The sequence below is a fragment of the Chiloscyllium plagiosum genome, unplaced genomic scaffold, assembly GCF_037043375.1.
Source record: "Chiloscyllium plagiosum isolate Xiang-an unplaced genomic scaffold, Cpla_swu_hap1 HiC_scaffold_8, whole genome shotgun sequence".
Classification (NCBI taxonomy): domain Eukaryota; kingdom Metazoa; phylum Chordata; class Chondrichthyes; order Orectolobiformes; family Hemiscylliidae; genus Chiloscyllium; species Chiloscyllium plagiosum.
In genome coordinates, this window is record NW_028270146.1 from 76,369,097 (window position 1) to 76,393,773 (window position 24,677).

Below are 24,677 nucleotides of genomic sequence, written 5' to 3' on the forward strand. Positions count from 1 at the left end.
ATAAAAATAGAAATTTCAAATTCACCTTCTGTACCCTGATAAGAGGTGGATTTTTAAAAATCAGGTTGATGAATTTGAAAATTTACTAATTATCTTCTAACATGATGAGGTAAGTAGCAGCACAAAACAAGAGAAGTGAGAAATATTTCTCTAAACCTTTGTTCTGTAAAAGAATAAATAGAACATTTAAAGAAAACCATCTTTATTCATTTCAGTGCCATACTTAGAAGTGTTGATAGGTTTTGGGTCAAAGTTGCCTTCTTCATCCACTGAATTCTGCCTTTCCAGCACAACTGAAAAGCTGGAATCCACATAATCAGGTGACAGAGCCCCTCCTATAGCACTCAGGCATGGCAAAGCCATTTTGAAGAGTTCAGGGTTGTATTTCTGCCGGAAAAATGGTGACTTATTAAAGAAAAACACATTGAATTGTTCACAGTGAACAACATTTTTTTAATGGAAGTGAAAATATGCTAATACTCTATGCAACTCCAAACAAACTCAAAACAATTGATTTCCATAGCATTTATAGTGGGAATCTAATGGAAGAAGGACTAGGTACTACAAATAAAGAAAAATATATTGCAAACCAAAAGTGATTTAGATAAATGGATAAAATGATGTTTTTTTCTAAATGAACTGTTCTATACTAATCCTCATGGACCCTTTGTTCCTCAACTTTGATTATTCTAAACAGTCAAGCTGATACTAGAAAGTTAATCAATTACTAGGCAATATTTCAAATACATTTAATTTTCCAATAAAATGAGTTATTCTATCATGATGAGAATAAATAAGTGGCCAAACTGTGTCCTACATTTGGAAGAATTTAACAGTTTAGTGAAAAACAAACACCATTCTGCTTCAAGGAGTTTCAAACTGCAAATAGAAACTCAGTTTACTTTCTTGCAGAAAAGCCAATTCAGAAGAGGCACAATTAAAGTTTAATGCTGTTAAGAAGCATGGACAATATTTAAGTAGCTTTCCAGCTTCCTTTGTGAAAAACTTCTAGAACAAACTGTATATGTCACACATTTAATACATTTGAAACACAACTGATTCAAATGCTGAAGTTTAATAAAATAAGAACAAAACTGGTATAAACTTTGGATTTTGTGGCCTGTTACTTCTACAATACAAATATTCATTGTTGTACGCAGGATTGGCAAAATTAAATTGAGAAACATAAGTAAAGATGTTGGAAATATAGAAAAGTCAGGAGTAACATTGGATTGAATTTTCACATAATTTGGCTTGGTGTCATTTTAATTGAATTTTATGGAGGGTTTCTCTCCACATGGTCTGGTTAGTGTCTCATAACCATCCTAAACTCTCTCATTAACTACCGAACTCACCTTATCTTTGTGGCCTGCTTATCCAATGTTAGCCAAATTCTATACTCACCCCAACTTAATGTACCTGCTCCTGCCAAAATAGTTCAGGAAATGTCTAGGATATGGTCAGAGGAGGGTTGACTTTTTCACTCAGGATGGGTAATGGGGATCATAGCACTAAACCCTGCTTGCCCACTTTGAGATCGCCATCCAAGATGGTATCCACAGTCCAGATGAACACCCGGAAGTGCAGGAAGTAGGTCAACTTTCTTCTCCACTCCTCCCTCTAGGTTAAAAAAAGCATTCCTCTATCTGCTACCTTGCACTCACTATGTCTCTGTCGCTGCATCTAGCTCCCAACAAAGCTCATGTTCTACCATGCTCAGTGTTTCCTGAAGCATCTTCCATCAATCACTACCTCCAACCCTCCAATCTCTCATAATAGGCATAGCTGCTGCCTACTCATTCACTTGGAACACCACAACTCCTTTCACTTACCTGCAGCAACACCAACAGCTGAGCCACCCACTATCATCTCATGCAATCCCTTCCCATCTCTTGCTACAGATGAAAATGGCACACAATATTTGATATGTGAAGCGATCTTAAGATCCAAGTCCATAATGCCCTGAAAATGGATAAGGTGGTAACGAAGGCATGTGGCATGCTTGCCTTCATCAGTCGGGGCATTGAGTATAAAAGTTGATAAGTCATCTTGCAGCTGTATAAACTTTAGTCAGGCCACATTTCGAGTACTGTATGTTCTGGCTGCCACACTATAGGATTGACCTGAAGTCTTTGGAAAAGGTGCAAAAGAAGTTTACCAGGATGTTGCCTAAATTGGTGTGTATTAGCTATAAGAGGAGGTTGGACAAACTTGGATTTTTTTAATTAGAACATTGGAGGCTGAGGGGTGACTTGACAGAAGTATTTGAAATTATGAGAGGCATGGATTGGAAGGATAATTGGCGTCTTTTTCCCAGGGTGGAAACGTTAAATACAAGGGGACATAGGTTTAAGGCGAGGGGATAAGTTTAATGGAGAAGTGCTTGGTACGTGTTTTTTTCCCACATAGAGGGTGGCAGGTGACTGGAATGCACTGCCAGAGGAGGTGGTAGAAGCAGATATTATAGCAATGTGCAAGAGGCATTTAGAGAGATACATGAACATGGAAAGAATAGAGAGATGCAGACAACATGCAGGCAAACTGAATTAGTTTAGAAGGGCATCATATTCAGGACAGACACGGTGGGGCATGTTCCTCTGCCGTACTGTTCTATGTACATCTGGGACTTGGTTGAAAAATGCGACTTGTTGGATTCAATGTTGAAAAAGGCCTCAATCATTCGGGTCTGGGAAAGGTCTGTCCAAGATACTGAATAATAGGTGAGAACAGCAGACAAGAACAATATTGAGAGGTTTCTGAAAGAAGAAGCAATACAATTTGAACATGCACTGACCTTTATTGAACATTTAAAGTTTAGCTTTGCAACAACTTTAAATGTCAAGTTTCACGTTTTTGAGGAACCCAATTAGGAATACTTTTTTTATTCAAGTGCAAACATGGCACAGATTTAATTTATAATCTTGAACTTCAAGTTACCTCTTTCAACCTGAAAGGTCAACAACTTATAATACAACTTAGGTAAATGTACTGTTACCTTTGTAGAGAGTGAATCGAAAATTCCCCAGAACAATTTTTTAGTGAGATGTAGTTCTTCTTCAGATGCACTTCCATAACTTCCCCATCCTGATGCCAAGCAATAGTATTTCCAACACTGCTCATAATGACTGGCTAGAAGCTGTAGTTGATAAAAGAAAATAATATTAATTAACTAAAACTAACACAGCAGAAAAAAACTATTTACAAAATAATCAAATTAATACTTCCAGACTGAATTCATGCAGATAAAGTGGAATAATAGAGGGACGTGTGATTTAATACAAGTTCTGCTTCTGATGAGGCAGAGTAGCCTGGTTACCATGAGAACAGAGAGCCAGAATAAGCACTAAAGAAATACACGTGTCCGCACACAAAGAACAAAGTAGCTGGTTTTGCCATGAGAAGACTTACAAACTAAATGCAGTTTGATTCAAATACTCTGAACAGACAGAGAAGACAGAGGAAGGGAGAAGGCTGATGGAGGGGGCTAGGGTAAAGAGGCAGAGGTAGGAAAACAGCAAACACTTTGTAAACCAGTGGGGGAAAGTGTGTTCCCTGTAACCACTCATGCAGAATGCTGGAGGGAATTTATGTTCTGGTCAAAGAGATTTAAGGACATTTGAAGATTCATCCTGATGCGACTAGAAGGAGGAATCTCCAAAGAAGTCTTTGCTGCCAGAAGTCAGTTTCAGATTGTCAGAAAACCGACGGAGACTGGATGCTATTGCTTGGCAATACAGTGATGAGATGAAGTTGGGAATATCATTGGATTGATTCCTGTAAAGGCTACAGTTATTCTGAGGCTGTGGCTATTATGTGTGCTAAATTGAACTCTAACTTATTAATATGGTCAATAAAAAATCAGTATCCTGTAGATTCTAATCTCACTTTCTGAAGCTCAATATTCAAAAAGTCAATAAAATGAATTATTGACATGTTGATACTGTTTAAAATCTAGAGCTCAGATGTTCTGAATATTTACTACTTGCTTTCTGGTGTTCTCCGAACAGGACAGTGGGGGAAATGGATTTGGGGCTGTTCTGCTAGCCCCTACCACCTTTTGCAGGTTTTCCTGATTGGAAATGAATGGCAAGTGCTGATTACTTGTATCAGTTCATATATATTAAATATTATTAAGGACTAATGCAACACCTAGCATTATTGTTTCAGTGAAGTTGTGTGTTATTTCCTCATGTTCAGCACCATAGAGACAGTGAAGTGGGGATTTAAAATTTGAAAGGTGGCACAGCCCTTGATATAAAGCTGAAAACTTAATTTGTTTTATTATATTTTGCTCTTAACTGACAGCACCAGTTATGCTATAATTAACTATTACTAGTGATTTCACCCTTCCCTCGCCTAAAATGTGTAACCGAGATGTCCAGGAAGACAACAAGCAGGCCATCACAAACATATAACAATGACTCTGTCATTGGATGGTTTAAATGGGGTTAGATCAGAGGCTGCATTGTCAGTGATGCATTGAGACTTCTGAGGGATTGGGAAATTTAAACCTGTATTTCTTCAGAACACTTTGCAAATGAGTAGGCATCAGTATCAAAATATCAAGATGTATTGGTATTTTTCTTACACCGATGAGCTATTCTAACATTATTGCTATCAGTTTTGAATGGACATCCTTTATATAATACATGGGCATGTGATTCAATATGTCTTCCTTTTGTTGCTTTTCAATCAAATATTAACCATATTCACGTTCATAATTTATCAATACAAGATTGCTTTTTGCAAATACCTTTAAAGGCATTTTACAGTACTCATTAAGAATGGGAACATCGAACACAAAGCGACGCAGGAGTGGTTGCAACATTGAAGGCTGTAGGTGCCTGAGGAACAATGGAAAATTACATAGTTACAGAGAAATAAATGTAAATATAGATTCTTTTGATATATCATTCACATATTAACCTGAATAGACAAGTTGGTATCTCATATTGCAAAAGATTTACAAGGGTGTTGCCAGGATTGTGTGGGGAGGGTGAACTAGAGAGAGAGGGTGAATAGACTGGGTCCTTTTTCCCTGGAACATCAGATGTTGAGGGGAGATCTTATCGAGGCTTTTAAAATCATGTGGGGCATAAATAGGGTGAATAGTCAAGGTCTTTCTCCTCAGGTGGTGGGACAGTTTCTCCTTAGGGGGCACAGTTTTAAGGTGAGAGGGTGAAGATTTAAAAAGGATCCAAGGGGTAATATCTTTCATTCAGAGGATGATGCATCTATAGAACAAGCTGGTCAAGGCCGGGACAATTACTACAACATTTAAAAGGCAACTGGATGGGTATATGAATAGAAAGGGTTTAGAAGGATATGAGCTAAATGTTGGCAAATAGGACTAGATTGGATTGGGACGTTAAGTTCAGCACGGACAAGTTAGACCTAAGGGTCTGTTTCCATGTTGTATAACTCTATGGCTAACTATAGCTTGCAAGCAGTCAAATACATGTCATCGCCCCAACATAAATTTAAACGGGAAGAGAACATTACCAACTCACAATTTCCCAGTATGTAGGTACAGCTCAAGGGATATATGACAGCACTTGTTAGTTTTCTTGACTATGTTGATGCATAGCTTCAAAGACATAGAGGAGCAAATATCGACAAAGTAAATCCCTAATGGTCTGGTTGCTTTTCATTAACTAATGTTGTCTCTTAGCCCTTCTTCTTTATCTACACAAAAACCATTTGGTATTATCATCTGCAGGCATGGTCTTGGCCTCTTGACTGTCAAAGTGCTTGCCTGACATCCAGGATTAGATAAAATCATAGAAACGCACAGCATGGAAGCAAACCATGTGACTGTCTACCTTGTGATGACTCTTTAAAAGAACAGTCCTGTGCTTTTTCCCACATCCTATAACTTAAATGCAACTCTGCAAGTTTCTCAGTAAGTGCCTATTCAATTCCCTTTAAAAAATAATTATGGAAACAGCTTCCATTAATTTTTCAGGTAGAGCATTCCAGATGATGCTAACTCCTGAGTTAAAAACAATATTCATATCATGCTTCTACATCTTTTTAAATTTATGATCTCTCGTTATTGATCCATTTGTCAATGGAATCAGTTTTTTCTGCTTGACAAAATCTTTCATCACCCTGAAAATCAGGTCATTTCTCTCTCTCTCAAGGTTAGGGACAATAACCTGGTGTTGTGTGATTTTTAACTTTGTACACCCCAGTCCAACACCGGCATCTCCAAACAAGTTTAGAGATGACTTGAAAGAGATTCTCGAGACGGGACTGCGACTTCATGTATGTATTAGAACACAAGATATATTCCTTGCTACATCAGAAACTCTGTCGGGTTGCAACAGCTCTAGTCTCCTTCCTAACTCCTAACAGAGGTTGAACCAGACCCTATATATTCTCTTCATCTCCTTCTACCCTGTAACATGACTCAGATTGCAGGTTTTAACCCATTTGCAGCTGAAACACTCAACCACGCGTTTGCCACTTCCAGCCTCTGCTAATATGTTCACCTGACCAGCCAGTTATTCTCTAACCTCTGTAAGACTTAACTCTACTGCCCATGACCCTTTCTGCACCAAATCCTGCTTGCTCATCACCCTTTTAAAGTGTCTCCCAGTTTCCCAAAGCTCCATGTTGAAAATTCTGATCTCAATATTGAAACGTTGAAAGCCATGTCTTTCACTATGTCTGCAACTTCGTTCAGCCCTAAAAATCACTGCCACTCCTTCATCAAAGTCTCTCTTCCTCCCTTAGTTGAATAGTCTTCAATTCCCTTGGATCCAGGGTCTGAAAGTCCTTTACCTAACCTATCTCTCCTCCTTTATCACCTTCAAGTATACCTTGTTTATCAAGCTTCTGATTATTAAAAACTGTCATGTTTCAGTTTTATTTTAAGACCAACCTGTGTCTGAATGAACCTCCTTGAATCAGTTCAACTCACTTGCTTACATTTTTATTGTTATCAGTGATCAACCAAAAAGAGATGTCACTAAACATTACTATATTGCATTGGTGTTCCTTTGTCCCATATACAGTCTGAATTCAGATACAGTCTGTAAGTAAATAGAGGTTCTAGATTTGATACATATATGTGCATGGTTTCAAATTTGGATGAAGAGGTCTGGTGGGTTATAATAGTCCAATCACGTCACAATAATCTTGACATAATGCATGTTTCTAATTTGTAAAATCAGCCAGCTGGAAGGAACAGGAAAAAACCTTTTAAGCATTAAAATGTGATTTTTGTTTGACTGAATTCGGGATGCTTTGTAATTTTTTAGTCGTTAGTAAATATTTTTACATTGTACAGTAAGTGCATCAAAATTTGAAAATAAGGATTAGACACAGACACAGTCATCAGAGGTGGGTATGGAAGTTACCCAGTTCTCCAATCATCAGCCCTTTCATATCCAAAAATGACATCTTTGTGGATGTAAATGCTATTTCCTGTCAGGAGCTGCCATATCAAAAACATCATGGCCTTAGAATTAGTTGATTCATTCAGATAAACTTAATCTGTCTGAAATCACATTAGACAGCTCTCTGTACTGGTCTAGCCTTTTCAGCTTCGTTCTGGAATCAAACTTTTGAGGATAATTTTCTTGAGCAGTAACCTAGTGGAATAAAGTGTGACAGAAGTCAATGAAACAAAAATTAAGCTGGCTTTCTAAATGGTGAGGGTTCCATTCTCCCAGAATATTGTCCAGGCAATTAAGCCGGCAATTCCATAAAATACTTAATTTGTATTCTTCAAAATATGAAAATTCTAAAAGATCACTGGCGGTATTTCTAAAGACTTGAACATAAAAGTAAATGTATTGTACCGGCAGATAGATAATAAACATTCTTCAATTGACTCTCTCTGGGCTTTGGTAAGACCAGGTCCTTTTGATAGTCTGTAAATTGTGTGCAGCGTAGAGTCTATCACTGAAGCAAAGTGCTCAGTTCCAGCAAATAGAGGTGCACATCTGGTGAGGAGTGGAAGGACTGCTGAACAGATGTATCTATTAAGGGCAAGAGCTGTCTCTGAAGTACTCAAAGCAGCCTGTTGGAAAAGACAAACAAGTATTTAGAGAAAAGTATTAAATATGCTTTTTTTATCTATATCCATGAACAAGAAGACAAAAATAAATTATAACAAGGAGCACTAGCCTGAATCTTTCACACATACATTCATCCCATTATGTCAGTGATAATTACAATTCATTCAAAGATGCATCATGTGACTAGGACTACGGTATTTTAAATTGTAACTAGGTATGCTCTGGGCCATAATCAGTTCAGACTGATCAAAATGTAGACTTTCCTTTCCGTTCCAATTTTATAAGTGTCCCTCATCTAAGAAAACATCATTTGTAAGTGTTGCTGGCTGTAGCTGCTCTTTCATGTACTGTAGAACAAGTGCATATTCATATGAATAAGGTAAGGTAAAGTCACCATAACCCAAGACCCTCAGGGCTCTCATTAGAGAGAGAGAGAGAGACAATTGATGGCAAGTTTAACCTGAGAGTCATAATGCCTCAGATGAGGGGTGAGATTGAGAAGATGGGAGCCTCATGATGACCTCAGCCAGTGTAGGAATTGAACCCATGTTGTTTGCATCACTCTGTACCACTAAGCAACTGGCCAGCCAACTGAGCTAACTGACCAAACATCTATCCAACATACACTACCTCCCTTTAAAAAAATAGATTCATATATCCACCACTGGCCACCCTAATGGGCATGAGAAGTTTACAGTCATGCGAAAAAGTGTAAATAAATAATAACAGTTCACATAAGAAAATCAAATATGCGCAGCTTTGCCACCTTTATGTTGACTTACTGATTCAAGGGAAGCAGATGCTTTTAAATCAGGTAAAAATCCAACTTCCAGCAAATGAAGCAGGAAACTTTGGTCCTCAATACCATAAACACGGTCCAGAAACAATACCATGGGCGCCTTGTGGTCAGGACAGAAACTTGCAGACATAGATGGCTCAGAAATAGTTCCATCTGCCAAAGCACCAAAATATATGTTCAAAATGCTGTTTAATTGCAGCTTAGCAATTATTGCAAATTGTTCAGGTATTGTGTTAAATATGTTCAAATTACTGACACGAGTCCGACAACAACAATGCCCCCAAGTGCAACGTTGTCTCTTGAAGGTTTGACTCTACCTGGTTGCAGGTTCATGAATGACACTCACTTCCCATCATCTCACCCAAGTCTCAATCTTTCCTGTGTGAGCCCAGTCAAGATGGTTCGCTTACTTACCTATGACTCTTCAGGCACGTCCTCGGTACATAGGAACAGGCGTGGGTCAATCAGCCCCTCAAGTCTATTCCACCATTCAATGAGATCAAGGTTGATCTGTGGCATAACCTCCACATATCTACCTATGGCTCATATCCCTTAGTACTTGTGCTTATCAAAAAATAACCTATCTCTTGAAATTAACAATTGATCCAGCATTCATTGTCATTTGTGGAAGAGAGTGCTTCCCAATGTCTCTCCTGAATGGTCTGGCCCTAATTCTTAGAATGTGCCACCTAGTTCTAAAATCCCCAGCCAATAGATATAGTTTATCTTTATCTACCTTGTTTCTTCCTGTTATTATCGCGAAGACTTCGATCAGATCACCCAGAGAGAAAATGGGCCTAATTTGTATAATCTGCCCTCACAACTTAACCCGTCATGTCTAGGTATCAATTTGTAAACATATGATGGACTCCCTTTAGGGTCAATTTATCCTTTTGAAGATGTGGTACTGAGATCCGCTCACAGTACTGCAAGTCGGGTTGAATCAGGAATTGGCAGAACTGCAGCATAACTTCTATATCCTTGTTCTCCAGTTCTCTAGATATAAGGGCCAGTATTCCATTAGCTTTCTTCTTCTGAAGGATCCTCCAGAACTCACCAAATCCTTTCAGACAGCATCACAGAGAATCTTTGTGGAAGTCAGCCCACCTTTTTTTTTCATAGAAGCAAAGAGTCCCTACAATGCAGTTAGAGGCATTTGGCCCATCGAGACTGTACTGATCCTTGGAAGAGCATCCCAGTCAGACCCACCCAACCACCCCTCCCATCCCTGTTACCTGCATTTACCATGGCCAACCCACCTAACCTGCACATTTTTGGACTGTGGGGTGAAACCAGAACACCCAAAGGAAACCCACAAAGACAGAGGGAGAATGTGCAAATGCCACATGGACAGTTGCCCGAGGCTGGATTGAACCAGCTTTCCTGGTGCTGTGAGGCAGCAGTACTAACCACTGAGCCACTGTTCCGCCCTTGGCACTATTTTAGTGGTATGAGTTGCCATACCTCAATAAGCAATTACAATTTAAATGTTTAAAGCCACTTTGAAGGATTAGTGAGGTGTAAGTGGATGAGAAGGTAGGTTGATGAAGGGGACACAGTGGTAGGTGGGTAAGTGATGGGGAATAGCTTTCCAGATGGATGAGGGGAGTTTGCAAGCCCTCCAGAGCAAACCTTCAATGATGGCATTCAGCTGCTCATCACTTGGCATAAATAGCACACAGTGGGAGGAGTTAAAGGAGAAAGCAGAGATAGATGATTAGCATTAGGCAGTAGAGTTTATTCAACAATGTGACAGTGGGATAAGAGCGTAGTAGACCTTTGATTACTGCTATGTTGCAGTATTTAACCTTAATATGTAATAATAAACGGTATTATAAAGAAGCCTTTAGTCAGTTCTTGACCTTGTCTTCTCCTTGAGCAGACTGTCTTGAAACCAAACCCATGGGTGTGAGCATAAAACCACTCAACAAAAGAAGTGGGTAGCGTGGCAGGTGAACAGGAGTTAGGGTGGCACATGCGTGAGGGCATTGTAAGTGGGTGAAGTGGTAGGCAGATAAAGGACATAAGTCAGACCAGGGGATAATTTAGTCTTGTGGAATGGTAAGATCGGATTGGAGCAATAGTCGGAGGGGTTATGCAGCTAATTAGGTTGAGTTAGAGGAAGTTAGTGCATGAGGGGTGTAGTCAGGTCATGGTGGTAATTGGGGATCGGGGTAGTCACATCTGTTTTTAGGCAGCAGTGGATATGGTGGAGTCAGAGGGCTGGGAAGTTTAAGGATTAGGAGAGGTGGTCAAATTGATGAGGGATGGGCATTATCCAGTGTCTAAGAATGGAGGGAGACAGAAGATGGAAAATTATAGCCCAGTGAACCTGACCCTGATCAGTGATAAGATTTTATAGTGGGTTATTTAGTAACATTGGTAAAATGTTATGGCCTTGTTCTTTGTACTGTTTATTTTTTCAATACTGATGGGGGTTTTTTATATATAAATGTTTCATAAAAGATTTTGAAAAGCTTTTCAATAAAAATACTTAGATAAAAGATTTTAGAGCCCATTATTAACGATGAGGTGGATGAGATGGCAGAGCACTTGGAAGTACTCGGTATGTCTGACAAATCTATTTGTATTCTTTGAGGAGGTAACAAGCAAGTTAGGTAAAGGAGAGCAAGTGGACATGATGTATTTGGATATCCAGAAGAACTTTGACAAGGTGCTGCACAGGAGTCTCCTAAATAATATAACTGTCCATGATGTTTGGGGCAAGGCAGTGATATGAATTGAGGCTTGGCGGACTGGAAGAAGGTAGAGAGTAGGGATGAAAGGCTCTTTTTCAGGATGGCAGCTGGTGACCGGTTGAGCTCCGTAAGGGTTCATGTTGGGACCACAATTGTTAACATTATACATTAATATTCTGGATGATGGAACTGAAGGCATTGTTGCCAAGGTTGCAAATGACACAAAGATAGGTAGAGGGGCTGAGGAAGTGGGGAGACTGCAGAAGGACTTGGACAGGTGAGGAGAGTGGGCAAAGAAGTGGTACCTGAAAACAGTGCGGGGAAGTGTGATGTTACATATGTTGGTAGGAAGCATAATGGCATAGACATTTTACTAATTGGGGAAAATCTTCAGAAATCTGTGGCACAAAGTAACGTTGGAGCCCTGCTTGAGGATTATTTTAAGATTAACATTCAGATTCAGCTGGCACTTGGAGGCCTGTGACCAGTGGTGCTGGGTCCTCTACTTTTTGTCACTTACATAAATGATTTGGACGCGAGCATAAGATGTACAATTAGTTAGTTTGCAGATGACACCAAAACTGGAGGTGTAGTGGACAGCGAAGAGGATTACCTCAGATTACAACAGGATCTGGACCAGATGGGCCAATGGGCTGAGAAGTGGCAGATGGAGTTTAATTCCGATAAATGCGAGGTGCTGCATTTTGGGAAAGCAAATCTTAGCAGGACTTATACACTTAATGGTAAGGTCCTTGGGAGTGTTGCTGAACAAAGAGACTTTGGATTGCAGGTTTTATAGCTCCTTGAAAGTGGAATCGCAGGTAGATAGGATAGTGAAGGCGTTTGGTATGCTTTCCTGTATTGGTCAGAGTATTGAGTACAGGAGTTGGGAGGTCATGTTGCGGCTGTACAGGACATCGGTTAGGCCACTGTTGTAATATTGCATGCAATTCTGGTCTCCTTCCTATCGGAAAGATGTTGTGAAACTTGAAAGGATTCAGAAAAGATTTACAAGGATGTTGCCAGGGTTGGAGGATTTGAGCTATACGGAGAGGCTGAACAGGCTGGGGCTGTTTTCCCTGGAGCGTCAGAGGCTGAGGGGTTACCTTATAGAGGTTTACAAAATTATGAGGGGCATGGATAGGATAAATAGACAAAGTCTTTTTCCTGGGATCAGGGAGTCCAGAACTAGAGGGCATAGGTTTAGGGTGAGAGGGGAAGATATAAAAGAGACCTAAGGGGTAACTTTTTCACGCAGAGGGTGGTGCGTGTATGGAATGAGCTGCCAGAGGATGTGGTGGAGGCTGGTACAATTGCAACTTTTAAGAGGCATTTGGATGGGTATATGAATAGGAAGGGTTTGGAGGGATATGGGCCGGGTGCTGGCAGGTGGGACTAGATTGGGTTGGGATATCTAGTCGGCGTGGACAGGTTGGACCGAAGGGCCTGTTTCCATGCTGTACATCTCTATGACTCTATGACTTAGGAAGACAAATGCAATGATAACATTCATTTCAAGAGGGTTAGAGTACAAGAGCTGAAATGTACTGCTGAGGGTGTATAAGGCTCTGGTCAGATCATATTTGGAATTTTGAGAGTAGTTGCGGGCCCCATATCTAAGGAAGGATGTGCTAGCCTTGGAAGGGGTCCAGAAGAGATCGGAGGGGGTAGGTGTGGAGCATGGTGGCTCAGTGGTTAGCACCGCTGCCTCACAGTGCCAGGGACCCAGGTTCGATTCCAGCCTCGGGCAAGTGTCTGTGTGGAATTTGCATATTCTCCTCATGTCTGCATGGGTTTCCTTCAGGTGTTCTAGTTTCCTCCCACAGTCTAAAGATGTGCAGATTAGGTGAATTGGCCATGCTAAATTGCCCATAATGTTAGGTGCATTAGTCAGGCGTAAATATAGGGTAGGAGAATGGGTCTGGGTGGGTTACTCTTTGGAGGGTTGGTGTGGACTTGTTGGGCCGAATGGTCTGTTTCCATACTATTGGAAATCTAATCTAATCTGATCTAATCTAATCATGAGGTTTACAAGAATGATCCCAGGTGGGAAAGGCTTGTCATATGAGGAGCAGTTGAGGACTTAGGGTCTCTGCTCGATGAAGTTTAAAAGAATGAGGAGGAATCTGATTAAAGCATACACAATATTGAGAGGCCTGAATAGAGTGGACATGGAAGATGTTTCCACTAGTAGGAGAGACTAGAACCTGAGGGCACAGCCTTCGAGTAAAGGGACAAACCTTCAGAACTGAAATGGGGAGGAATTTCTTCAGCAGAGGGTAGTTAACCTGTGGCATTCATTGCTGCAGAAGGCTGTGAAGGCCAAGTCATTAAATATATTTAAGACAGAGATAGATAGGTTCTTGAACAGTAAGGGGTTTAGGGAGAGAAGGCAGTAGAATGGGATCAAATGGTCTAATTCTGCTTCTATATCTTATGATCTTATGAAGTAGGGGGAGATCTATACCGCATTACAGGAGTAAGACATGGCTTTTATCTAACACTTTCAAGGTAACTATTCAGCTCAGTGAATTAGAATCCTCTGAAGTCTTGTAAATCTAAATCAAAGTTGGGGACTTTTAAAGAGGGTTCTCGATGCTGGGTAACTGCCCACCAGACATTTATACATCCCAGGCAATTTCCCTGTAGTCACTGTGTCCTATGAGTTCTTGTGGGGCACTCACTAGTCTCAAATATCCAGAGACTGGAAGACCTAGGCATTAAAGTGTCGAGATGATATTCTAACATGGGCAAAGCGAGTTTGGTAACACAGCAACATCCAACCCTATGATGTATGTATACAAGTCCAGAACGAATGACAAACAGGAATGGGAAGTCTGGGTGATACCCCTTTGTGAACAAGAGTGCCATACTACAGACACTAAATAGAAAAGATGGAAGACAACGAAATGGCACAGAAAATTAAGTCAGAAAAATAAGACAGTTTGAAGGAGATGAGCATTTTCTCTGTAAACAATGTCACAAGCAATCATATGTTCTACATATATAATGTACAACATAATCCACCGACCATCAGAACATAATTTGTCATTTTACTCCAGAGAACAGCATGGAAGACTTCTAGTTTATATTAAAGGTGATGCGGTTTACAACATTACATTAGGGTTTATAGCATACCTTGGTTAACAACTGGCAATTTCAGTGGAATACTAATAATGCCCACCAGATCCTCAGTTGGCACCAGGGACCGGAGTATTGCTCGGATTCGAATAGCTTCACCTTTACCTGCTTGGATTAGCTGATACAATAGTTAAATTGTTGTAGATTTGTAACAACAAGGATATGCATTCAAAATCAAAATAAATTCAGAAGCGTTCCTGTTATTGTACTTAAGACTTTAAAATGGATCATTACCACCTTCCATAAATCTTCATGACATTAAATATTTCAGAAATTGATAATTTACCATTGATTCAACACTCCATAATCTCAATGAACTCAATAAACATATTGTTTTTAAAAATATTACTTACATGCATTTCTGGAGCACATCGGCCGAGAAGATCAATCAGAGCAGAATAGAAGGACATGATGGAATAACCCATGTGTACAATTTCCTCATCCTCCTCTTGACTACTGTTAATTAAGAGTTCATTTTTTATAGATATGAGATGGTATGCTATCATTTAGATATATTTAGACCATTTAGATACATTTAGACCACAACTTTAACAGTACATTAGCAAGGGAGGACCTGAGATCAGAAGAACAATGTGTAAAAACTGTTTGAGCGAATTTCAGAAACAGCAAGGGACAGCAGACATTGGTTGAACTTATTTATCGGCCAAATTTATTTATTTAGGGTAGTGTGGGGCATGACATTAACAGGGAATGGTAGAAGCAAGTAGCATGGGTAACACAGTTATTATGGGTAACTTCAATCTGTGTAAAGACTGGGTAAACTACTCGAGCAATAAAGCTGAAGAGGATGAGTTTCTGGAATGTTTTAGGGATGCCTTTCTAGAACAGGATGCTGAGGAACCAACTAGATGGCATGCTTTTTGAGCTCTATCACAACATTTAAAACTTGACATTATCTACAAAAGTACAGTTGTTCTTCTGAGGCAAAAATGTTAAATTTCAAAATGGCAAGTTATTAAAACATTAGGCACAAATTAGTTGAGATGGACTGGGAAAGACATAATTGTGCATAAGTATTGGGATAGTTATAAAACACTATTACACAGAGCCATACAGATGTACAGCCAGAAACACACCCTTCAGGCCAACTTGTCCATGTCTACCAGATATCCTAAATTAATCTGTCTCATTTGCCAGCACTTGGTCCATATCCCTCTAAACCCTCCCAATTCATATACCCATTCCATGTATGTTGTAATTGTACCAGCCTCCACCATTTCCTCTGACAGGTCTTTCCATATACGCACCACCTTCTATGTGAAAAATTTGCCCTTCGGTCCTTTTTAAAACTTTCCCCGCTCACCCTAAACCATGGCCCTCAACTGTACATTTCTTCAATGTGCAAAAACTCAAAAAAGGTCAGTTTACCATAGCTAATAACAGAATATCAAGGTTGTGTAAGATTAAAGAAAAGTATAAAGTTGCCAAAAATATCAGTTGCTCTGAGAATTGGAAGAATTTTTCGAGGGCATACAACAAAGGATGACCAAGAAACTGACAAAGAAAAGGAAAATAGAATATGAGTGCAATCTTGCAAAACTTATAAAGGTGGATTGTAAATCTTGTATACATATGTAAAAAGAAAATATTTGGTTAAAAAATGTGGGTCCATTACAGGCTATAAGGAGAATTCATAAGGGAAAAAAAGAAACTAAATGATGACTTTACTTTGGTTTTCACAGAGGAAATAGCAATCCATGTGGTGAGGGAGAATTAGAACTGCAGGAAAATTAGCATTAGTGAGAAGATTGCACTGGAGAAATTAACAGGGCGGAAAGTTTGTAAATTCCCAGGACCCAATGGTTGACATTCTAGTGTGTTGAAGGAGGTAGCTACAGAGATAGATAGTGCATTGGCGATTATCTTTCAAAATTCTGTAGATTCTGGAATGTTTCTTATGGATTTGAAGGTAGCAAATATGACTTTACTATTTAAGAAGGAAGTGAGAAAACAGGGAACTACAGACCTGCTGGCCTTATATCAGTAGAAGGGAAAATGCTCGAATTTGCCAAAAAGGATTGGATAAATAGATATTTGGTTGCTAATGGGACACAAATTGGCTGAGATAGATAGCCAATTATGAATTTAGTTATGAACAGGCAACATAGGTTTGCAAATGGGCAGTTGTGTTTGATGTACTTATTGGGTTTTTTTCTCAAACTATTACAAACACAATTATAAATAACATAGTATACTTTGATTTTCCGAATCATTTTCATTAAGTCCCCCCCCAGAGGAAGCTGGTTAGAAAAATTAAAGCACATGGGATAGGAGGTAATATACTGACATTGATCAGTGATTGGCTAAGAGACAAAAAACAGAGAGTAGGCCTAACTAGATCATTCTCATTTTGGCAGTCTGCGATGAATGGGGTACCACAAGGCTCAGGACTTGCACCCCAGCTGTTCACAATGTATGTTAATAATTTGGAGTTAAGGACCAAATGTAATTTTCAACATTTACTGATGAGACAACGCTCAGTGGGAATGCAAATTGGAAGAAAGTTGCAAACCAGCTTCAGGAAGATTTGTACAGGTTCAGAGAATGAGCAAGAACATGGCTGAGAAATATAATGTGGAAAACTCTGAGGTTATCCAGCTTAAGAGGACGTGCAGTGTATTTCTTATGAGCTTCAAAAGTAACAAGGGACTTAGGTGTCTTTGTTGACAAGCAAACATACAGGTGCTGCAAGCTCAGATGAAGCCAAATGGGAAGTGACCCTTTGTTTCCTTCAGTTGAAACCTTTGCAGATGCAATCAACATAGAATCCATGATTTGATCTGAAGTTCAACCTTTTGCATCAGTTTTCCCAAAGGTTTTCCCTACTATGATTCAGGAAGGAGGTGGGGAGAGAAGATCTAGGAGAGCAGGGGTGGGGTGTTGTCAGTAATTGCAACCACGGAAACTGCAATATCAGACTTTCAGCTTTGACCTTCCCTTTGTTACACTTGGCGACGCAACCCTCACTTTGGGAACCTTTGTTTCATATGTTATTCTTATGATGAAAAGCATATAAAGGTATTAAAAGGTAATTTATCATCCTTGCTTTTTTACTTCCAGTTTTGTTGTTAGTGAGAATTCTTCAATACGACTGTCTTGGTCAGCCTGTCTTGTGGCTCCACTAATATTAGATATGACCAATAGTACCAGATTCAAAGCCATGTAAAAGTAAAGAAAATATTGATGCTGTTGATCCTAATCAAATCTTTCTGGACAATACATTTTAGCTTTTGTCACTGACTGCATAATTTCAGTTAATATGTAAGCAAAAGCTTTGAAAAGGATTGAAATTTTATAAATACAAATAAATAAAACTTACACATACAGAGGAACCTCCAGTATCCGAATTTTGGATTATCCAAACAAGATCGCAAGGTCCCAGTGCTTGGCTAAACTATGTTATCCGGCGTTTGATTAACTGAATGAAATACTCCCTGCCCATGTCCTTTGAATAATCGAGGTTCCGCTGTAATCCTTTTAAGCCATCAAATCAAGAACAGCAATGTATTACAAAGGAAATGAAGACTCACCCATCTTCCCTAGCTTCAGTTGGAGGGAGATCGCGGCATGGATCTTCTGAGATTTCAATCGCATCTTTCATTGCAGCTAATAAGCCATGTCCTCCTTCACCCCTCAGAGCAGGGCCAAAGCACTCTGGACGACGAATCAACAACTTCACCACAACACTTGCGTTTTCTTCAACACTTTCACCTTGAGGAACAGTAGGATTCAATTTTACACAACAAATTCATGAAAGCATAGAGAAGCAAAAGGGGAAAGGGTTTCAGACCAACTGCAATGCTTGTCTGAATATCTCAGCTTTTCTTTCAATGGACATTAACGTGCGGAAGTACTAAGGCCTGGATTGAAATGAAAAGTTGTATCCAGAACACAATATCAAAAAAAAACTTAAAAGTTTTTTCAATGGCTATTATGGGCTTGGAAGCATTACTTAAGAAAAACAGACCTGGAAAGAGTATGTATCTCTCAAATCAGTTGTCTCAAACAGATTACCAGTTACAGTTATGTTGTGGTAGTTGATGCCACTACTCCTTAAATTGAACAGGCCTTGTGATTACAATAACTGCAAGTCAGGCTACAACGGATTCGAATTTGGAAGAGATGGAAGAACAGCAAAACAACTGTGATACTCTAAACTTCAGGACTTTAATAACTCTTCACAGATGGAAAGAAGCAGAAATGGTCAGCACCATCTCCTCCATCAGGCGTCTGGATCTGCCTGTGCAGCTCCTGCTGTCTCTGGTTGTGATGGCTTTTATTTATGCATTGTGGTCAAGTAGGTGCATTGATAGAGGAAAGGGACAGTGTAGAGGGTTCAGAAGAGATTAACCAGGATGTTGCTGGGTATGGAAAGTTTGAGTTATAAAGAAAGGCTGAATAGGCTGGGACGTTTTACACTGAGCGGAGGAGGTTAAGGGGCAACCTGACAGAAGTTTATAAAATAATAAGGGGGATGGATAGAGTGAATGGTAGTTGTCTTTTCCCGAGGATGGGGATTTCAAGACTAGGGGGCCCATTTTAAGGTAAGAGGAGTGAGATTTAAAAAAGACACGAGTGGCAAATATTTATGCAGAGGGTGGTTCAAATATGGACTGAATTTCCTGAGGGAATTTAGTGCATGTGGATATAATCATAACATTTAAAAGACATTTGGATAAGTAAATGAACAGGAAAGGTTTGGAGGGATACGTGCCAGCAGCAGGTAGGTGGGACTAGTTTAGTTTGGTATTATGTTCGGCATGGACTGGTTAGACCAAAGGGTCTGTTTTCAAGCTGTATGATTCTAGAATAGAATTATGATGGTGATTACTGGTATTATGCATGGCTGAGTAGATTTAGAGGGGATTCAGCTTAATAAAAAGCATCATTAATGTTGTGACCCCTCTTCCCTTGCCCCTTTACTACCATTAGCACATTCTTTTCTTTGCTCTGAGCACCCTCACCATTTCACTTGTTCACTCCCTCCTCTCACCCTTTTGTCAATAGATTAAAAACTACCATTTTCCGCTTTCAGTTTCAGCAAGAATTGAAACATTAACTCTGTGTTTCTCTCTCCTCAGATGCTGCCAGACTTGCTGAATTTCTCCAGTATTTTCTATTTTTATTTCAGAATTGGAGTATCCACAGTATTTTGATAATGTTCGTGCAGAAGTGCAATGTCATCAAAAAGTTCTCAAACTCCTGCCAAACTGGTTCCTGCAGATTAATGCAACAATTGAAAGCTCCAGAATCTTATAGAATTGCAGCAACTTCCAGAGGAAATCAACAGCAATTAATTTGTGAGTAGACAGTCCCTTTAAAGAGCAATGCTGGGGGGTTATGCATGATTTGGAAATGGCATTAACTGAAACACCAAAATGGTAGAGCTAACGGCAAATCAGCAGTTTATTTTGATTGGTATTATGATTCTGCCAACTTCCAGTGGGCATTCACTGCCTGCTCACTCATGCCCAGGCCAAAATGGCACCCATTATATCTTGCCTCCAGAAATGTGCTGTGTCTCTCCAATGCTATATGGGATCTTAAATGACTCTTGTGTCAGGCCGCACTAATCAACCATAACTTTCATTCCGGTAGCTGTAGTTTCCTTCAAGAAATCATGTGGCACATCACCACCTCTGAACCAGAAGCTCTTAGTTCAAGTCCAAGAACAGAACTCAATGGCCAAACAAGTTCCTAATCTAGCAAAAAAAGGATTAGGTATTAATCTCCAACAAGTATCAATGGAGACTGTGAAATGCAGAAGAGCTTCCTGGTCAACCATGTGATATAAAATGTTAGAGCCCATCAATATCTGTGGCTCCAGGCTCTAACATGCATGTAAAAGTGCGTGGTGTCACAGCAACTCAGACTGCTTAGGGACAGAGGGGTTGTGAGCCAGTTGGCTGGTGGATCAAATTGTGGCAACAGCACAGGTTTCAAACCCCATTCTAGCTGGGATTGATTCCATGCATTTCTCTCGGGAGGTTGGAGTGCTGTGATTTGGACCTTCTTTTGGGTAGAGAATTCAAGCAGAAGAAGAAGTCATCTTCAAGATCTGGTCTCTGTGGTTGGTAGAACTCTCAAGAGTTCTACTCGTTTACTCTGAGAATAGTAGCCCTTCACATGTTTTTCCATTATGATTGCCAATGTGTTATAAAATAACTGCTCCCTCCCCCAAGCAGTGCTATTTCAGAATGAAATCGTTCTGAGTTCACATTAAAGTTATGTTAACTATTTGAAGTGATAATTTTATTTTGGTGAAGGGGGAAACAAGCTATTCCAGGATGGCTTGCAAAGTAATAGGATGAATAGAGTAGGGCTACAGTATCACTAAAATTGGGCTTGATTTTCATTCTGCGCAAATGAATGGGTTTTGAGTGAAACTACATCTGCTCCTTCCCCCTAATCACTGTATTTCAGTGATGTATTTCTGTGACATATTTAATTCTCAACTGTAGTTCAGCTGTAATTCATCAGGTGAGTTTCTTCCCCCTTTTTACTATAGGTAGCAATCTCTTTCAGCCAAACAGAAGGAACAGACAAAAATGTGAAAAAAGTTTGGAGAGGGGAGAGCAGAAATGCAAAGACGTTAGAGTTAAACCAACAGGAAGGGAGCATGGAAAGAGGCAGAGAGAAAAGCAAGAAAAATTGAACTGACAATGGAGAGAGTTTTACAACAGTGGAATTCTCAGTGCTGTTGCTGCTGGCAACACTAATTTAAAGTTATTGATATCCAAATCTAACATCATCAGCAACCAATCGTTTTGTGCATCTCATAAGTGCTATTACCTCTCCTTCCCTATTCATAATGGAAGTCTCGTACTGTTACATGCAAATTTAAAGGTAGGGCCCCATTGCAAAACATGTTATATCACAGCTAATCAGGTCGAGAGTCAACCTCCAAATCCTTCTAACCCACACCAATGTGAGTAAGAGAGAGTAACAGTTGGTAACAGAAAGAGATTTCTGATGGAAAGAATGTTTGAGCCTCTGCCATCACCACCCATGGTTCCAAGTTACCATAGCAACCCCCAGATTCTGTGTGAACTCCAACACACCACCATCATTAATCAATAGTAAATTGTTTTCTGGAGCAGCGTGGCCCAGGGAGACTGGTGACTAGGAGCTACAGTAATGGGAAACAATTCTGTTCAATGTCAGAGAAAGAGGATTGGGAGAAGGTGCCAGAACAATGAAGAGCAAGGGAAACTGAATGGAAGGAGACTTATTTTTTAAATGAGAAAAATTAACAAAATATTTCTCCAAAATCAAATCCATGCCTTGTCAAGACAGATACTTTCCAAGACTTTGACTTTACCATGATATATCCAGATTTTGTTTTGAAGCTTACCATACAACTACAATAAGAAATCAAGGCATCAAACCTACCATTGACAAACACTGCAAATCGTAAGAAAAGCAGGTAACGTTCCCCTTCAATAGGATTCCAACCAATATCAGGATAACCCTTGGCCACTAGCATGGGACAACTTTGTAAGCCACAACCCGCCAGGTAGGTCACAACCTGTCAAATGTAAATATTAGTTTTTGTCACTTGTCTCTTATTTACATACATAACAATTTTAATTAAATCCTTCAGTCATGAAGTTTTAAAATCCCCATGTTTCTTTCACCTTATATTGTCACAATGCAGACCTTCATAAGTCAATATCCAGTCTAAAACAGTAAAATTACTGATGTTTCACATTATCTGTTCATCAAAGATCTGATGAGCATCAATTGTCACAACTTATAAATCTACACACTTGTGCTGTTCTATTATCTACATTTGAACTTGAACTGATGTAAGTACTGTACTAGCTAAAGTTAATCAATTGGGAATAGATCCAATGATCTGAGTGAAATTTAATCAGTGAACAAATTAAAATATTTCATACTAAATTAAAGATAAACAGTTGCACATTCCTGCTAATTTAATCACAAATCACATTAACACTGTACAAAATGTAGAGAAAATGACAGAAAACAAGTGATAATTCTGCACAATTAAAATCTATTCACAAACATCTTAGTAGTTTTTATATTTTCCGATCCTGCAAATAAATATTTGTTCCAAAAATCCATTCTCAATATGAGCTGCACTTTCATAAGGTGAAAGCCAGCATAACACTATTGTAGCAATGTGACTCAAATTCATGTAATGCAGAGGAAACTTTTTATTTATTTGTCCTTTAGCAGTACTGCACCTGAACTTCCTCTATAGATGTTTTCATGGATACTGCTTTATGAGGAGGCTGCAGCAAAATAAACTTCAAATTTCTGATTTTAGAGGCCGTTACATATAGATTATTCAACAATAGAACCTAATACATTTCAGGGCTAACTGCTAGCTCACACTATTGATTTTAGAACTGCTGTTTAGATGAAAGTGCAAGTTAAATTCAAGCTAGTGCTGTCAAGATTGGTTGTAATATTTTATCTTGTGAGAAAGAAATATGATTTTACTGAATTTGGGATTACTACAGAATGTTATTAGTGTATGATAGAAGCAGCAGCACTTTCATCTTAAGTTAACATCAACACTAGCAACCATCATATCCCATCAACAATCTGCCAAGGATTTGTGAAGGCAAAAAGGATACAAAGACATGCATTTAAAAAGCCTTTGTCACTATTTCTGGATGTCCTGAAGTGCTTACAGCCAATAAACTACTCTTGAAGTGTAGCCCCTTTGCAAGACAAAAACACAGGGTTATCACACTGGCTGACAGGTGAACTCATTCACTTGATCTTTCTTGGATAATTTACCATCACAGTACAGAAAGTTCATCCTGTCACCACCCCACCAACTCACATCCAGCCCGCTGAAAATAGTTAGCTGCTTCACACATCCAGAACCAAAGAGAAATCTTAAGATCAAAATTATTCTTCCTCCACCAGCACCCTGCTATGTTTGCCATTATTGGTCAATGCATTGAGAATAGGAGTTGGGATGTCATGTTGCAGCTGTACGGGACATTGGTTAGGCTACTTTTGGAATATTGTACTCAGTTCTGGTCTCTCTGCTTTAGGAAAGATGTTGTCAAACTTGAAATAGTTCAGTAAAGATTTATAAGGGTATTGCTGGGGTTAGAGGGTTTGAGCTGAGTATCTTCCCTTGGTCGTCGGAGGCTGTGGGGGGACCTTAAAGAGGTTTATAATATCATGAGCGGCATGGATAAGGTGAATAGCCAAGATCTTTTCCTCAGGGTAGAGAGAATCCAAAAATAGATGACGTAGGTTAAGGTGAGAGGAGAAAAACTTAAAAGGGTGCTAAGGGGCAACCTTTTCACACAGAGGGTGAGATGTTTATGTAATGAGCTGCCATAAGATTACAAAATTTAAAAGCCATATAGACGGGGACATGAATAGGAACAGTTTAGAGGGCCAAATATTGGCAAATGGAACTAGATTAGTTTCGGATATCTGGTTGGCATGGATGAGTTGACTGAAGGGACTAAATCTGTGTTGTATAACTCTATGACTCATTATTCTTCATATCCACACTTCACTTGTCTTGTGCTCCACCTACTGACTGACATAATTTTGTCCACTTAACTGTGCTCTCCAACACAGATTGCAGTGGAGTTTAAGAAAGGGCTGGCATCTGAGACACTGAACTACAGAACGGATTCTGGCATTGGTAACGGAGCGTAGATTGATCAGATGAGTGAACAATGCAGGGAGCTGGGGGAAGAAATTGACTCAACAGAAAAAAAAAATCCAAATTCAAAGCAACTAAACTGGTTCAGTGGGTAAGAAACTGTAAATAATTCTTGTTGATTTGAGCAGGCTTACTAATCACCAATGGATGGACCAAATTGGCGACAATGGACCAATACTACTCTTTCTTTTGCTGAATTGTCAATGGTGCATCATATACACTCAGTCTTTGCTTAAATTTTAATGAAGCTCAACAGTAGTTAAATTGTCAATATTATGGGATGGGTACAGTACACTTCAGGCAAGATGCTTTCACACTGTCTC

General features: G+C 39.4%; 1 protein-coding gene across 11 annotated transcripts in view; it reads right to left on the reverse strand.

Annotated features, from left to right (window-relative positions):
- ryr3 (ryanodine receptor 3) overlaps positions 1-24,677 on the reverse strand; it is a 370,356-nt gene that overhangs the window by 129,005 nt on the left and 216,674 nt on the right. For 8 of the 11 annotated variants that reach the window (XM_043697975.2, XM_043697971.2, XM_043697980.2 and 5 more), the window contains 9 exons: positions 22,080-22,215; positions 18,218-18,398; positions 15,020-15,122; positions 14,664-14,784; positions 8,810-8,979; positions 7,809-8,029; positions 4,754-4,844; positions 2,996-3,136; positions 224-387 (listed from right to left, as the gene is read on the reverse strand). In XM_043697975.2, the coding sequence (XP_043553910.2) occupies positions 224-387; positions 2,996-3,136; positions 4,754-4,844; positions 7,809-8,029; positions 8,810-8,979; positions 14,664-14,784; positions 15,020-15,122; positions 18,218-18,398; positions 22,080-22,215 (1,328 nt within the window). The remainder of the gene's footprint in view (positions 1-223; positions 388-2,995; positions 3,137-4,753; positions 4,845-7,808; positions 8,030-8,809; positions 8,980-14,663; positions 14,785-15,019; positions 15,123-18,217; positions 18,399-22,079; positions 22,216-24,677) is intronic. The other 3 variants (XM_043697973.2, XM_043697981.2, XM_043697979.2) reach the window with 1 other exon arrangement.